The sequence below is a fragment of the Leucopleurus acutus genome (genome assembly GCF_964270905.1).
Source record: "Leucopleurus acutus genome assembly, chromosome: 11".
Classification (NCBI taxonomy): Eukaryota; Metazoa; Chordata; class Mammalia; order Artiodactyla; family Delphinidae; genus Leucopleurus; species Leucopleurus acutus.
In genome coordinates this window covers 65,246,503-65,264,537 of record NC_139152.1, presented here as the reverse complement: position 1 = coordinate 65,264,537, position 18,035 = coordinate 65,246,503, and the positions used below count along the sequence as shown (strand labels likewise).

General features: G+C 34.7%; 1 protein-coding gene across 7 annotated transcripts in view; it reads left to right on the top strand.

Moving 5' to 3' along the window:
• PPP1R12A (protein phosphatase 1 regulatory subunit 12A) overlaps window positions 1-18,035 on the top strand; it is a gene marked incomplete at its 3' end in the record, with an annotated part of 150,007 nt that overhangs the window by 80,563 nt on the left and 51,409 nt on the right. For all 7 annotated transcript variants that reach the window (XM_082850013.1, XM_082850016.1, XM_082850012.1 and 4 more), the window contains exons 4-8: window positions 7,544-7,703; window positions 12,123-12,267; window positions 13,660-13,734; window positions 14,576-14,664; window positions 14,815-14,972. In XM_082850013.1, coding sequence (XP_082706139.1) covers window positions 7,544-7,703; window positions 12,123-12,267; window positions 13,660-13,734; window positions 14,576-14,664; window positions 14,815-14,972 — 627 coding nt within the window. The remainder of the gene's footprint in view (window positions 1-7,543; window positions 7,704-12,122; window positions 12,268-13,659; window positions 13,735-14,575; window positions 14,665-14,814; window positions 14,973-18,035) is intronic.

The following is an 18,035-nucleotide window of genomic DNA, read 5'->3' as shown; positions in this document are numbered from 1 at the left end:
ACTTAAAGTGGTTATTAAGATAGTAAATTTTGTTATGCATATTTTACTACAACTTAAAAAAACTAATATATATATATTATATATATATAATATACAACTTTAAAAAACTTATATATATATATATATATATATATATACACACACACACACACACACACACACACATATATAAATTACTGTGTGATTTCCACTATATTATGTCTGGGCAGTGATTAAATGGGTATTATCAGAAGAGAACTGTGTTTTCCTAAGGTATGGGATATTGGTTCAGAAGGTTGACTCCAGCTGAAATGTGGTTCATCAGGAAATAAAAGCAGAGAAGTAGAAGCTAAGTCAGTTCCTTGAAAAGAGATTTTTATTCCTTGGGATTAGGAAAATTCATAATGACTACCTGGTTGTTAAAAAAAAAAATCTTAGGCACTGAAACTGAAGAAATATTTAAATGCCTAAATAGAGTTGAGGCATTGTAACAAGTGGCTGAAGGTACCTGGAGCTCAGGAGAAACAAGGCACACATTAGGAAACTAGTCGTAACTGGAACTTGGATAGATACACGGAAGAGCTTTTAACAGCTGTGTCCTAAGCAAGCAATTTTGGAGTAATAGGATCTTCAAGACTTGAAGAAGCTGGAAGAATGGGTATAAAGCATCAACCTGGATGAAGAGTCCCTTATCTGTCCAGCTTGCCCTGGTGAGTGCCCAGATAGATAGCAACAATATTGTTTAATAGTAGTTAGCAATTATTATGAACTGGGAAAGGGATGGATATGTACTGAAAACTTCTTGTCTTTAGTTTCCTTCTATATATAAAGGAAACTGTTAGCAAGGCTGATTTTAGTTGTAATGATTCATTCAGTTTTGATTAAGGTGCCAGCATATGTTCTGAGTGCTGGGTATTTTTTTTTTAAGAGACACACTTTGTTCTTAAGGATTTCACGGTGTATAGAAGTGACAAGTATATAAACAGAGCCCCACAATGCAGTGTGCTATGTGCTAAAATATAGGTAGGAACAGAATGATGTGGGAGAACAGAAAAGCCTATGAGTAACTGTTTGCAGTAGTCCGGAAGGGTTTGAGAGATGACATTTGAGAGGGAATTTACTTGGCAAAGAAGGGGGGTAGTGGACAAAAAAGGCATGTGAGACAGGGGTATCAGCATGTGCAAAGAAAAGGAATTGGAGACATAGCATACGTGGAGAATTCATTAGAATTGGAATGGAGTAAAAAGTCAGGATGGGATTAGTATGAGGTTGAGGCTCAAGAAGATTAGGCTGGAGCCAGATGGTGGACATCTCTTTTGTAGGCATTAGACAGATGCAACAAAGATCCCCAAGCAGGAAATTAACCCGATTGGATTTGGTTTTTAGTAATAAAGCAGCTGATGGTAATCTGGAGGATGCATTAGAGTGGGGGATACATGGTGGCATGCCTTTCTTGAAGAAGATTCTTCACTTAATCCAGGTGAAAGATGAAAAGGGGCAAAATGGTTACACTTAAGATGGAAAAGAGCAAAGAGCCAGGACTGTTTTCAGAAAATATTAAGGTAAAATTAAAACAGCTTGGTGGAGAATTGAATGTGGAGATGAAGGAAGAATTGAAGCAAGCTAATTTGCCTCCTGAAGTTTCCAGTTTAAGAAGTGATGACTGGATAAATTCACTCAGGAAAATGTGGGACAAAGCAGGAACGGATTTAGAGAGTGTATGAGTTTGTTTTGGGATATATTGAGTTTGGTTGCTAAAGCACATCTAGATGACAGTGTTCAGTGCACTGTTGGAATTTAGGAAATGTCAGGATGGAAAATGTAAATCTGGGAAAATAATAGGTGAGGGGAAATTCTAGAAAATAGTATATAGTATGACCCTGAAACTGAAAAGTTAAGAGCTGATACTAAAAATAATAACTAACTCTTATTAAATACCGATTGTTTGCCAGGCATTGAGCAAAAGGCTTTACATGCATTATTTCATTTCATTCTCACAGCAATTCTAAGAGGTTAATACTACTGTCACCCCATTTTACAGATGAGAAGCTGAGGCACAGTGATTTGCCCAAGGTCATACATGTAGGAAGTCGTGCTGTATGTAGTTCAGTCCCAAACAGTGTAGCAGATACCTTGAGCCCACACTCTTCATCACTGTACCATACTACATTTTATTAGGAATATCTCTTAGAAAATATTTCATGATATTCATTTTATTCATATAATGGAAATACATGAATTTATATAGCATAACTTTATTCCAAAGAAACAAAAGATAGAGGCATCTCTAATAGAGTTTAACATTTATAAAAAGAGCACCCTAAATATATCTCTCGTAATGACAAGATTTCTCAAATTATTTATCCTGGTATGAAAGTTATTATTTAATATTTTAAAGTTCTTTAATCACTCTTTTGGCTCTTATTTCTTATTCTAATATATTTGATTAACAACTAGTCATGCTTGAGTAGATTGCCTTTGAAAGTAGTAATGATTGAATAGTAGATGAAAGTATTTCTGCTTTATGTTTTAATGCAATTTTCTTTATTTAGTGTGGGACACAAGTCAATTTTTGCATTTCTTAGCTAACAAAATTCCAATTTGATTTTATTTTTTCTTACCTATGAGAATTGGCTACATTTCAAGCTAACATTTACTGTTGTTGGGTTTTTTTGTTGTTTTTTTTTTGGTTTTTTTTTGTGGTACGCAGGCCTCTCACTGCTGTGGCCTCTCCCGTTGCGGAGCACAGGCTTCGGACGCGCAGGCCCAGCGGCCATGGCTTACGGGCCCAGCCGCTCCGCGGCACGTGGGATCCTCTCGGACCGGGGCACGAACCCATGTCCCCTGCATCGGCAGGCGGACTCTCTACCACTGCGCCACCAGGGAAGCCCTACTGTTTTTTATAGCAGTGACAGATGTTAAATAGTCTAATCACTTTATTATATCACACCCAATTTAGTTCAATATACATTGTTTTCGTTGTTTAAAAACCTTGCAATTATAGGTGGATTAAGGACCAGTTAAATTCATTATAAGATCTTCTTCCTATTAGACCACAGTGCAGTTAAAGAGAAGCAGAATCATAGACTTTTAGAACTGATCATGATAATTAACACCTTAGTGCTTATTCCTCATCTAAACACTTCACAGATAATATTAATTAATTTAATCCTCACAACATTGTGGATAGGTATATACTTTCATTACTCCTATCTTACAAATAAAAGAACTGAATATTAGTGTAGATTGTGTCTTGCCCAAGATAATAGAGCTAGTAAGTGGCAAATCAGGGACTGAAACCCAGCAGCCTAGGTTCAGGTCTGTGTTCTTAACCCATTATACTAATATTCAAAGAAGTTATGGCTTTCTCAAAGGTTGCTAGCCTAGTTAAAGCACTGGAATTAGAAAACAGGTATTGTAATACATAGTCCAGTGGGGTTTAAACAAAAATTAATGGTCTATTGCTCTAATCAGTGGTATTTTTGAAAGATTTTAAGAACAAGAGTGTTTTTTTTTCCTAACTGGATTTTCTTAAGCATAAGAAATTTCTCTTCACATGTACTTTAATTTTAAACTTGAGTTGTATTTATATATAATTCATATAAAGGCACAATTTGGTGGCAGCAGAGGGTAACTGCTTTGTAATTAGGTGAAGATAGCATGAAATTAGATAAATCCAGAAGAAGTAGCTGGTTTTTTTTGTTTTTTGTTTTTTTTTTTGAAGTAGCTGTTTTTTTATTTCAAGTCCAGAGGAAATTTAGAATAATAAAAGACAATAAAAGTCAGACTATTTAAGATGATAAAGAGAAAAGGGATAATGATAATAAAGATGTTCATGTATTAAAAGACATGGTAAAAAAAACTAAGCATAAGAAAATAAAATAAATCAGTCTGAGAAAGGTCATTTAGTAGAAAGATTATTCTTAATGTATTAACAATTACAGCTTTATGATTTCTTTTATGAATAACATTAGAAAGCATTTTAAATAAGATGGACTGATTATCTTTTGAAAGGAAATTTATATATGTATAAAATCGCATTATTATAGAAATGGTGATACTTTGTAATTAAAGATTATAATAGGTTTTGTCCGTTACATATATAGTGTATATAATTGTTTTTATAAAGTCTATTTGGAAAACTTTTTTGCAAGTTTCTTTCAAATGTAGTAATGAGGGACTTCCCTGGTGATCCAGTGGTTAAGAATCCGCCTTGCAACACAGGGGACGTGGGTTCAATCTCTGGTCACGGAACCAAGATTCCACGTGCCATGGGGCAGCTAAGCCTGCATGCTGCAACTACTAAGCCCATGCGCTCTAGAGCCCATGCACCACAGCTACTGAGCCTGTGCGCCACAACTACTGAGCCCGCATGCCACTACTAAGACCTGACACAGCCAAATAAATAAATAAGTAAATATTTAGGAAAAAAAAGAAAAATTCAAGAGAATAGTTGGTTCTAGCACCAAGAGCAAACATTTGGGGAAAAAAAATGAGATCTCTAGTTTGAAGATGACTTTACCTGCACTTCTGTAATCTCGGGATTTTAAAAATGTTTTTCAGTCATGGCCTACTTTTTTGAGATTGAGCTTCAATTGAACAGTTTAGTTGTATGTTGAATAAATGGTAATTTACTAAGCAAGCAAGGTAAGGATACATTCCAGATAGAGGATACTAGCTTGCACAACAGCACAGGCACATGATGTACTTGATCTATGTGAAGATCTATATGGTTAGAACACTGGGTGATGATAGAGGAGAAAGACTAGAGATTAAAAATGCATTGAGACCAAATCATAAAAGGCTCTGTCTGCTACACTAAAGAGCTTGAGCTTTGTCTTGTAGGAGGTGAGCAGTCATTGACAGATTTTTATAGAAAAGAGAGATGATTGTATTTTGCTACAGAAAAACCAGTCTGGCGATGATGTGGGGAATGACTCAGAAGGAACTGAGGAGAATGAATTAAGGGCCAGCTGTAGTCGTCAAAGTGTGAGAGACATAAGACGAACTAAAATAGTGATTAGGGGCCATTAAGAAGACATTTTAGGAAAAGAAGACATTTTAGGAATGGCAACTCAGAATCTGCTGACTAATTGGATGGAGGCTGTGGATAAGGCAAAGGGAGGGATTAAGGGTGACTTCCGGGTTTCTGGGTAAGTATTGGAACCTAATATAGGAAATATAAGACAGACAGCAAGCAGATTGGCTAGGGAAAATTGAGATAAGATTTTAGCATTGAGTTTGAGGTGACTGTGTTATATCATTTTATTATGTATTATATTACATCCCTAGTTTTGACCTCTTCTCTGTTCTCCAGACTCAGATATCCAGCTAACTCCAATTAGATGTCTGTTAGTGCATTTCAAACTTCACATTTCCGAAATTGAAAATTTAATTTTTCTAGTTGCTCAGGCTAAAAACCTTTGATTCATCCTTGACTTCTCTTTTTCTCCTACATCCAAACTAACAGCAAATTCTGTTGGTTTGCCTTGAAGAATGCAGAATCTAACCTCTTTACTACCTTCACTGCTACCACCCTGGTTCAAGTTACCATCATCTCTTGCCTGAATTATTGTTATAGCCTCCCAGTTTCTACCTGTTTTTACTCGTAACTTTTCAGCTTAAGTGATCCTCTTAAATTGAGTGGGATGTTGTCACCCTGCCCCCCGCTCATTGTCCTCACTACTCTATAGACACCCTGCCTTTTCCTAATCAGAAGAACATTCCAAGCAGGCTTCTACCTCAGTGCTTAATACAGACAGTCCCTGACTTATAGTGGTTCAGTTTAACGATTTTTCAACTTTATGATGGTTTGAAAGCAATGCACATTCAGTAGAAACCATACTTCAGATTTTGAGTTTCGATCTTTTCCCGGGCTAGTGATATGCAGCACATATTCCCTAGTGACGCTGGTCAACAGCAGCAAGCTGCAACTTCTGGTCAGCCACGTAATCATGAGGGTAAACAACCAAACTGATACACTTAAACAACCATTCTATACCTATGTGACCATTCTGTTTTTCACTTTCAATACAGTGTTCAGTAAATTACATGAGATATTCAGCGCTTAATAATTTATTTATAAAACAGGCTTTGTGTTAGATGATTTTTCCCAACTGTACGCTAATGTAAGTATTCTGAGCGTGTCTAAGGTAGGCTACATTAAGCTATGACAGGATAGGTATATCATATGCAGTTTTGACTTAGGATATTTTCAACTTTTGTTGTAACCCTATTGTAAGTCAAGGAAGATCTGTACTACTTCCCTCTGTCTGGAATATTCTCTAAGATTATGGTATGACTGTCACTTTATTTCTTGCTGTAATGTCACCTTATCAAAGAGACTGTTCTTTACCAACCTATATAAAATAACAACTCTTTCTCATTACCTTCTATACCTTTACTCTGCTTTTTTTTCCTTCACAGATGTATCATCTGCCATGTAATAGGTTCACTTCTAAACCCCTAACACCTAATAAAGTACCTGACATATAGTAGAGACTCAGTACATATTGACTGATTGATTGATGAATGAGTGAATGAAAAATTCCAGCCAGCCAATTGGATACATGGATATGAATTATAGAAGAGATCTTAGCTGAGGAGTTGTGTGTATGTGTAATTATTTTTTACTCATGTATTTATGTATTCATCGTTCATTCAGTAAACATTTACTGATCCCTTTTACTTTGTATCAGGTATCCATCCATATGGTGGGGATACAAGATAAAAAAGCAGTATATTTACCTTTTTTAATAAGCTCGTTGTCTTCTGGAGTATAAATGCATCATGGTATGTGCTATTTATTAAATAACCAGCATTTGAAGCCATAAGATAACATGACATCACTGAGGAATTTCAGGATTATCATTTCTATTTTAATTTTTTTCTCAGGATGTTGAGCGCTTTGAAGGTCGTGTCCCTTTTGAATTCTCCCCACTCTTATCATCTCAACCTAGCGTAGCGCTTAATGCTTTTAAATGAATAAACATCTATATAACTTACTAAAATTATAAAACTGATACTGATGGTATGAACAGTGTACTATGTTGGAAAAAGAAAGGGGTGTTGGTAGAAAAATAATCTGATTTAAGGTCTATTAATTTTAGATGAGGACAGGACCTCCAAGTTGAAGTGTTCAATAAACATTTGTACCTACTAGGCTAGAGTACAGAGAACTGGTCAAAGCAGTGGATAAAAATTTGAGACTTAAATACATATGATTGTTTAAAACAACAAACTTTTTTTTTAGACCAAAGGATGGGGAATACCTTGGGGAGTATTCAAATCTTCAAAAACAAAAGGAATAAGCAGAAAAGGTAAAAAGAAAGCCAAAATAATACTGTAGGGCAAAAATTAAATAGTCAATAGAGAATGCTAATAAAATATCTACAGTATTCCTACATTTCTTTATTTAACCAGCTTGTTCTAAGCAGCCCATTTTTCAAAAATATAATTTCACTTTTAATTTTCAATTAAACTTGGAATGTTTTGGATAATTTTATTTCCAAACAAAAACATTTACTATAGAGAAAAAAATGAAAAAAATATTTTATTTTATCAGGGGTTGATATAGAAGCAGCTCGAAAAGAAGAAGAACGAATAATGCTTAGAGATGCAAGACAATGGCTAAATAGTGGCCATATAAATGATGTCCGGCATGCAAAATCTGGAGGTACAGCACTTCATGTTGCAGCCGCTAAAGGCTATACAGAAGTTTTAAAGTAAGTATTGCTTCTCACAGTTGTTTTTCTGCTTTGATTTGTTTTCTTTATTTCACTTTTCCTTTTTTTAAGATACCTGCTAACATTATTTTGAAACAGCTTTTGTAAGTTATTTAATGTCTGTCTATAGGGAGAAAGAGAAAACTACCTTGAATATTATTGCTTTATTTCTAAAGTTCTTTCTTTCACTCTCAAATTTTGAGTATTCTACTGTTCTTCCATTGCAATTTTCCAATAAGTGAAATTTAAGTGTTAGACAACCATTATATGTTACCTTCTGGCCTAGTAAATTATTAGAGTCACTTTGAGATTCCCAGATAGGTTAACTCTGGTTACAGAGACTAAGAACAATGTTGTGTATAAACATATTATCAAATTCTGAGAGCTTGATTCCTACTGATTGTTTATTTACATGTAACTTATCTGATTTTGTTTTAGATTTTCACTACATGAACACTGGAATTCAGAGTGTTGTTAGCATAATATTAAACCATAAGCAACTTAGACGATATAGGGTTATATACTGATCAACAAATATCTTTGGGGCAAAGCTCCTTTATGTCACAATAAATTTGTGTTTTGGTTTTTACGTATGCAGTGCAAAGGTGTTGGCAACTGTATGGAAAAAACAATTCAGTGCATAACTTTTGTTATATCTATGTGAAGGCTAATAAGACTGGCCCTCAGCAAAATCTACTGCACCCTCTATTTTACCTTTGTTCCACTTTGGTTTCTTATATCAATCCCTTCTCCTTATTCCCTCTCCTCAGTAAAAACAGTGAAGAAGTTTAAGTGGGTCAGTTATTCCGGGTTTCCTCCTATTTCAATCCCTACTCACTTCAGTAATTTAAGCCTTCTCCTAGAATAGTACAGTTAACTTTTTTTTAAATTAATTTATTTATTTACTTTTGGCTGTGTTGGGTCTTCGTTGCTGCACACGGGCTTTCTCTAGTTGCGGTGAGCAGGGGCTACTCTTCGTTGCAGTGCGCGGGCTTCTCACTGCAGTGGCTTCTCTTGTTGCGGAGCACTGGCTTTAGGCATGTGGGCTTCAGTAGTTGTGGCACGCGGGCTGTAGAGCACAGGCTCAGTAGCTGTGGTGCACGGGCTTAGTTGCTCTGCAGCATGTGGGATCTTCCCGGACCAAGGCTCGAACCCGTGTCCCCTGCGTTGGCAGGCGGATTCTTAACCACTGTGCCACCAGGGAAGCCGCTACAGTTAAGTTGTAATTAGTTTTCTTGTCCCATCTGTTTCTCTCTAATCCAAAATTTTTCAGACTTTCAAACCCCATCAGAGTGGGTCATGAAATGAACTTAGTGAGCTGTGAACAGCATTTAAAAAGAAAAAAATCGAAAATATCAAAGAGTATTGCATATGGTAAAGGTATTTTGTTTCTTAAAATTCTTGTTTCTATAAACATATATATGAGTACTGGATTGCACTGTAAAATAGATTTCTAGACTGCTTCCAAGTGGTCTTTGTAATTCAGTTGTCCAGGCTCTTAAAATCCTTCATTAAGATTCTCAGCAGGAATTGGGATGAATTTTAAACTCCTCAGCTTAGCACATAAGACCATTAGTCATCTGGCCATTGGTTCCTCTTTCAAGCTAAGCTGCTACCATTGCTCCTCAGGCATGCATGATTCCAGCTGTATATATCTACTTGAAGTTCTTTCATGATGCCTTAATGCCTACTCTTGTTTCTATCTAGATACCTTCATTCACCATCTCTTCAACTTGGAAGCAGATTCCTTTCTATCCTTTGACTCAGTTCAAGGCTCTTAAGCCCATGGAAAAGAAATGCTCAACTTCATTCATAATAAGTGCAGATAAAGCTACAGTGAATTATCATTTTTCATCTATCATATTGGCAAAGATCAAAATGTTTGGCACACTGTTGGCAAATTTGGGGAAAGGCACTCTCTTACATTATTGGTGGAAGTATAAATGACTATTGAGCAAATTTTATCAAAGTAACAGTTATTCTTTGGCTTAGCAGCACTACCTCTAAGAATTGTTTTTTTTTTTTATTTATTTATTTATTTTATTTTTGGCTGCATTGGTTCTTTGTTGCTGCGCACGGGCTTTCTCTAGTTGCAGCAAGCAGGAGCTACTCTTCTGTGCGGTGCATGGGCTTCTCACTGCTGTGGCTTCTCTTGTTTCAGAGCAGGGGCTGTAGAGCGCAAGCTTCAGTAGTTGTGGTGCACAGGCTTAGTTGCTCTGCAGCATGTGGGATCTTCCTGGACCAGGGCTTGAACCCATGTCCCCTGTGTTGGCAGGCATATTCTTAACCACTGTGCCACCAGGGAAATCCCTAGGAATTTTTTTTACAGATATTCTCACTCACATAGGAAATAAGGTATGTGCTAGCAGCATTGTTTGTAATTGGAGTAGGAGAATGGTTGAATAGATCATGATACATCCTTTCACTGGAATACTCTATAGTGATTAAAACACTACTTATAGATATGGAAAGAGCACTAGGATATGTTAAGAACTATGCATCATTTGTGTTTATGTTTTAAAACTTTAAGCTGTATTTATTTATATATGCATAAAATCTCTCTGTAAGGATCTAATCAAAAGTAGTAGTATGGTTATCTCTGGGGCAGGGAAACTGGTTGGCTAAAGGTCAGCAGTGGGAAAGTGACTTTGCTATCTAGCCATTTATTCTTTTTTAGTTTTGAAATTTGTGAATATTTTACTTAGGAAAGAAAATATTAAATCAAAAATAAATAGAAGAGATCCATTTCAAATGTAACTGTGTCCCCACTTACCCCCTCCCCCCAAACACACACAACCCCTTTCAGTTGATTTTTATGCTTTTCAGTTCTGTACTCCTATTGCAGCTTCATCATAGAACCTGTCTGTGAGGGTTGATTGTTGTTTTACTTAACTTTTGTCCTCCATTAGAAGTTCCTTGAGCATAATAAATACTGTCTTATTTTTTTGAGTATCCTTGCATGGCCTGGCATATAGAGAGCCTTATGTTTGGGGGGCAGGGTGTGGGTGTCTACCTTTCTCTCCGCACAGACTCTCAAGTACTTAGAATTTTGTATTGCTCAGGATATTTAACATTATTATAGTTCATATTTCCTATTGGTATATTTTTATTATCTTCCATTATTATTTCTGTCTCTATTAATAAAGTATCTGATAATATTTATGTTAGTTGCCATATTTTTTTAACTTAAATCTTCTGACTTATATCTATTAGCGTGTTTTTTAGATCACTGGCTCTTAAATGCTGATCTGCAGGCAGGAGACAGGCAGTGATGTGAGATCATATGCAGAACTTATTAAAAGTAATAAGTTGACAGGGCCCATCTCCCAAGATACTGATTAATTCAGTGGAACTGGGATGGAGCTGGGAAAACTTTTTTTTGTTTTTTTAATAGCAAGTTTTTCAGATGGTTCTGCTATGGAGCCATAATTAAAAACATCTGCTTTAGATATTGTTAGGAAATAGGGGATCAGTTCTTGAAACATAAATAAATGGTTATATATTAGCTATCACTACCACCTCCTGTAGGTAAAAAGAAGCCCTTCTCAAGGTCAGCATCTTGGAAGGTAAGGTTAAGGTTAACCAGATTTGAGTTATAAAGTATTTAGTGTTCGCCTTTGTGTGTGGCGCTGTGCTGTGTGCAATTTATAGACCCATTCTTTGCTCTCTGTGAGCTTAATTTCTAAATAAAACGAAGGTTGATGTCAATATACAGTTATAAGGGCATACTAACATTTATGCAACTCTTTCCATTGTATTAAAATGTATTCCTGTTTTCTAGCTTTGTTGATTAGAATATCTGCTTTCTACTGCTACAGAAAAGTAGACTCGACCCCTCGGAATATTTGTTTTGCTTTGTTTTGTTTCTAACAGTCATTTTCCTATGAAAATTTCCAGTGGTAGATCATAAAGGTTCATGAAGGCTTTCACAAACCAGTTCCTTAACCACAAGGCAACAATGACACTACAAATAACTTTGTTTGATCCCAGTATATTTTTAGAACATGTTCAGCTTGAGATGATATATCATATGGACACTTGAAGACATTTCCTACAATAAATCAGTTTAACATACAAATTGATCCAATAGTTTTGAAAAATTATAGACTCTCCTGCAAAATTTTCAGTTAGAAACATATTAACAAGAATTAATCAGTGTCATACCAAACCATAAGACTCATAGTCATTAGGAATTAATTAAAACTGAATTCATTATTATGGCAGTAACTCAAGATCCTCTATGCCAGTGTTTTCTGAGAATTCTTTTGTCCTAGTTAATTTGTTGAGGGGAGGAGGGATTCTGAACTATGAAAAGAAATATATTGCAAATTTTTGTTAACTTGCGTCGTATATAGCTGTTAATTATATCCAATCATTTCTAGATTTTAATGATGATGTAATTCACTGTAATTTGTTTAGACTTTTAATACAGGCGGGCTATGATGTTAATATTAAAGATTATGATGGCTGGACACCTCTTCATGCTGCAGCTCATTGGGGTAAAGAAGAAGCATGTCGAATTTTAGTGGACAGTCTGTGTGATATGGAGATGGTCAACAAAGTGGTAGGCCTTTCAAATGTACTTTAAATATTTCAACTTCTAGAAATATAGTTTTAGTCTAAAAAATGTTATGAGAATATAAATTATTTAATTCTAGTAAGGTTTATTAACTGTGTAAAACATTTTGTGAATCATTTATTCATTTTTATTATTAAGTCTTTTCCAGCTACTTATGAGGTGATTTGGCCTTATTCGACAAAGAAGTATTACTCTTTCTGTAATAGTATTACCATATGTGTTGAGTAGATTTGGGTGCTTCCATTGATATTATATTCTTAGAAATTCACAAGTTAAGAAATTTTGCAAGCATATAAGGTAGAATATATTCTAAATAATGAACTTTCTGGCATTCTGGAGACTTGTACCAGTAGGGTTATTATAAGGACTAAGCTGGCAGCAGGAAAAATCCTTACTATTTTGGGTCAACAGCTCTTTGAAATTTTCTTTTCCACTATGAATAAAAATAGATTGACAGATGTTCACCTGGACTACTTTTTGAAACTAAGTCATACCTGTGGCTGGCTGAACTTTTAAGTAGTTTAGAAATATATATGTTTATTTTATTACTCTACTAAGAATTTATAATTAATTTTTATGGCGGTAAAGTAGAAATAAGATCTCAAAAAGTTAAACTTGGAGTTACCACATGACCCAGTAATTCCACTCATAACTATATACCCAAGAAAATTAAAACAGATGTCCACACAAAAACTTATACACAAATGTTCATAGCAGTATTATTCATTGTGTACCAGAAAGCAAAAGCAGATGTCCATCATCTGGTGAAGAGATTAGCAAAAGGTGGTAGATCATGCAATGGAATATTATTCAGCAATAAAAAAGAATGAAGTAGATACATGCTACAATATGGATGAACCTTGAAAACAGTTTGCAAAGTGAAAGAAGCCAGTCACAAAGGACCATATATTGTATGATTCCATTTATATGAAATGTCTGGAATAGGCAAGTCTGTAGTGACAGAAAGTATATTAGTGGTTGCCTCAGACAGGGGGAGGGGGAGTGGGGAGGGGATTGCTAATGGGTATGTCATTTCTTTTGGGGGTGATGAAAATGTTCTAAAATTGATTGTGGCAATGGTTGTAAAACTCTGTGAATATACTAAAACCATTGAATTGCATACTTTAAAATGGGTGACTTGTATGTGAATTATAGATCAATAAAGCTGTTACCAAAAAAAGTAAGGGGAGGTATATCAGCTGCTTATCTCTCACAGGGATTTCTCATACATCTCCTTCAAGTCATATGTACCATGTTGTATACCTACCATTAAAAATGTTATCTAACTTCTTTCTGTATAATCATACAGAATCACCGAAGGCATTTTATAATTTATTGATTTTTTAATTATCACCAACCCTCTTGTTTCCTGCGTAGGGCCAGACAGCCTTTGATGTAGCAGATGAAGACATTTTAGGATATTTAGAAGAGTTGCAAAAGAAACAAAATCTGGTATGTATGATGATTGTCTAAAAATTGTCTCTATTAGTGAATTCTCTTAATAACTTTGAATCTTAGACAGCTGAAAAAGTATTCTTGTGATGTTTTATACTGTTTGATTTTAAGTTATTCCTAGCGATCAAATTAAATGACAGTGAATGAGAATAAAGGAGTAGTGGTGGGGTTTTTTTTAGCCTTTTGTGTTGCTTATCCCCATTTCTCTAGCATCCCTTTCCCAAAATGAATACTTCTATAATGTGTATGTTCTCAATAATAGTATCTTTTTCATACTAATTTTATAAGAAAGTTTGCTTAGAGGGTGGAGACTATAAAATCTCAGATTTCTAAAATAGCATATGCTAGATAAGCAAGGAGTTACATAACTAGGAAGCAGATGTTTAAGTAAAATATTATTAGACATCCCAAATGGTTAATGGTCCCTGGTTTTTCAGTAAACTAAAGTTGGAGGGATCTTAAAAAAAAAAATCCAACTTAGTCCTTTGTGGAGTGGTTTGTTGTTGTTGTTGTTGTTGTTGTTTTGGCTGCACCACACAGCAGATCTTAGTTCCCCAACCAGGGATCGAACCCATGTCCCCTGCAGGGGATGTGCAGAGTCTTAACCACTGGACTGTCAGGGAAGTCCCCTCTGTGGAGCTTTTAAATTGTCTAGTTCTTTTTATTCGTTATCCAACCCCTTTTCTTTTTAGGTAAAACAAATCTTTTATTTGTTTTGTCTGTTTTGTTTTCATTTCGTGTTTGGGAAGCTACTTTGTTATTATTTTAAATTCTGTATTTTGCTCATTAATGTTATTTTAATAGTATTCTTATTTTCCTTTGCATAACTTTTATAAAGCTCCATAGTGAAAAACGGGAGAAGAAGTCTCCACTGATTGAATCAACAGCCAATATGGACAATAATCAATCACAGAAAACCTTTAAAAAGTAAGTAAAATATTAAAGTAGGTTTTGTTATTGTTTTAAATGAGTTGTCATGATAACCACAAGTATGATTATTAGATTTTGTGGTTCTGGGAAAAATTAATTTTCACCTTTTGTGTTTATAATTATTTCAAGGCTTTTTTCCTTTCACAGCAAAGAGACATTGATTATTGAGCCTGAGAAAAATGCATCCCGTATTGAATCTCTGGAACAAGAAAAGGTTGATGATGAAGAAGAAGGAAAAAAAGATGAATCTAGTTGCTCTAGTGAAGAAGATGAGGAAGATGACTCAGAATCAGAAGCTGAAACAGGTAAAATTTGAAGGATAAAGGGATTTTCAGTGAATTTTGATGAAGTGTAAAGTAAGATGAGGTCAGGCTTTAATTTTGAAACTTTTCAGAGTGACATGCTACTTGTTAGGATACCTCCCAAGCCAGTAAATTGCCTTTTAGGGAGTGTTAGAAATTTAAGTATAGCTGTGATTTTATTGTTCTCTGCTTACCTGGAGGCAGGTAATTGATCACCTCTGCATTTTACTGACCTATATTTTTAGGTTTGAAGAAGGTGAAGAGGCTTCTAAGATTCTCTTTGGATGGTGCACATAGGGTTAGATGGGTTCCCAGCAGCTCAAGAATGCTCCTGCTGCTTTCTGAGACCTGAAAGTACAGGAAGCTGGCTACAACAGCATCCCAAATATTTCCTCAGTAATACTAAAGTTTTAGAAAGCTGGGGCGGAGTCAAGATTTTTTCCTGTAGAGGTGTGGGGAAATTTACTTTGTTTTGAGAAATTTTAAAGATGCAGAAAAGTATAATATAATAAACATTCATATTCCAACTACCAAAACTTAACAGCTGTTGACATTTAGCTGTATTTGCTTATAATTTTTCTTTTAATAAAATTAAAACATTACCATTGTCTTCTTTAACCACCAACCCTAATCTACTTCTCTTTCCTTTCTTTCCCAAATCACTATCATGAGTTTTTTTCTGAATCTTCTAGTCTATTTTTATACTCTTATCTTACATTCAGAAGTAATATATAGTAATTATAAGGTTGTTTTGTGTTTTTATTATTCCCTAGGAGTTATGCAACTTGCATTTTTTATTTGAAAGTTGTATTTCTTAGGTTTGTTTGTATCTATCTGTGTCTTTATGTATGTAACTTATCCTTTTAGTTGCTGTATAGTATTCATTAAATACATTAATTTCCCTTTTGATAAAAATTTACCTTATTCCCAATGTTGTGTTATAAATAATGCTGCAGCAATCATTTTATAATTGCCTCCCTGTGTATATGTGCAAGAGGTTCTCTAATAGATACACTTAAACATTGGATTATTGAATCATATTTTCACTCTTCATAGATGCTGCCAAATTGCTTTACTATTTACATTCTTTCCCTTTTTATAACAATTAACAATTTACGTTCTTTCCCTTTTTATTATCAAGGATAGGTTTTCTGCTTTTTTTTCCCTCTGGCTCACATGTTTTTATAGATTTTGTTTACTGAATTGCTTTTATTCTGTATTGGCTAATCACTCAGACTTCTGAAGAGGGACTTCCCTGGTGGTCCAGTGGTTGGGACTTTGCCTCCCACTGCAGGGGTTGCAGGTTCAATCCATGGTTGGGAGCTAGGATCCCACATGCCTCACAGCCCAAAAAAACCCAAAACATACAACAGAAGCGATATTGTAACAAATGCAATGAAGACTTTAAAAATGGTCCACATCAAAAAAATCTTAAGAAAAACAAAACCAAAAAAAAAACCTTCTGAGAGCATAAGATTCCAGGATTGCTATCTTTGAGTTGTATAACCTGGCATTTTGGCATTTTAACGTATTTATCAGAAAAGGTATTTCATTTTCATTAAGGTTTTTATCAATGAAAAAACTGTCATCATTATCAGGACCAGTTTGGTGATCATTAGTAAACACAAATGGAGCCCTAGAATTTCTTGGACTCCCATATTTCCTCTAGACACAACAGCAACAGTTTTGAATCAGGTTTTTTACTCACTCAATAAAATATTTTCTCTAAGAAAATGTGAGAAGCTAAAGTTTACTAAATAAACATGTCAAGGAACGTACTGATAATTCTATTTCCCATTAAAAACAAGATATTGCTAAATGGGCACAGGCTAGCTTTGTTGCCAGGTGATGTGTTATGGATTCCTTTATTTTCTTGAAGCTTGCTAATCCTACAAGTAAATTATTTTTTTGGAAATACACAAAGAGTTTTTGAAATTTATAAATGACTAGATTCTAGTCACTTAGGGATTTAATTTTTTATTTATTGCTGTGACATTGCTGATCAGGTGAGTCAGCATATCTTTTGCCTCACCTGTAAATATATAGGTAAAATAAATAGGTAAAATTGGCAGTAGAATATAGGTAATATAGGTAAATAGTAATATACCTAAATATAGGTATAGGTAAAATTGGCAGTAGAACAACAGGTAGTCATTGAATATTATAATTTATTTGTATAACATGCTAATTAAAATATTTCTAACTATACAAACAAATTATATGAGAATCAGCATGTACAGTGTTCAAGAACATGGACTGATTCATGCATGTAACTGTAGATGTGGGTAAGTTATTTAATCTCTGATTTCTCTGTAAAATCAGGGTAATAATACCTGCTTTACATGGATACTATATAACAATCAATTGCTTTGTAATGAATGTTAATTTTCATGTAATAATTGTATAAAATTAAAGTCTACTAATTTAAATAAGATTAATGTACATGCTTACCTAATAACATTCAGTTAAATTTGTTCAGTTCATTTGAAAGATGAAATGATATCATTGAAATTTAAATTGACTCAGATACTTTTGCAAGTATTTAAAGTTATTTTTATGTAGTTAATCTCCTGTCTGTGAGTAATGCCTTGGCCCCCAGTCTCTAGTAAAATATATCATTACAAATTAAACTATATGCACATGTGCACACGAAAGCCAGGACCAGTACCCAGATCTCCTAGCTCATGTAGTAGAATTCAAGAACTGGAAGTCCAGATATCTCACAGAGATTCCTGAGATTCTTCTACCTATTTTTTCTTAATTGGTCCCTTCTATAGAGTTCACTGTTCAGTATTAGGCACCAGGGAGCTATTTAAAACAAAAAAAGACTTCAGATTTAGGCCAGTCTTGCCACTAACTAGCAAGCCTCCTGACCTTTGGTTGAAATTTCCTTGCTTGTAGAATGAGAAGTATTGGACTAGGCTATCTGGATAGTTCTTTAAACTCTTCTATAAGTATGAATAGAATTAATTACCATCAAATTGTATTGTATTAATTTCCCAATTTGGACTTTAAGCATACCAATCTCTTCTCAGTGCGCTAACTTTAAATGTTCCTCTGAAGCAT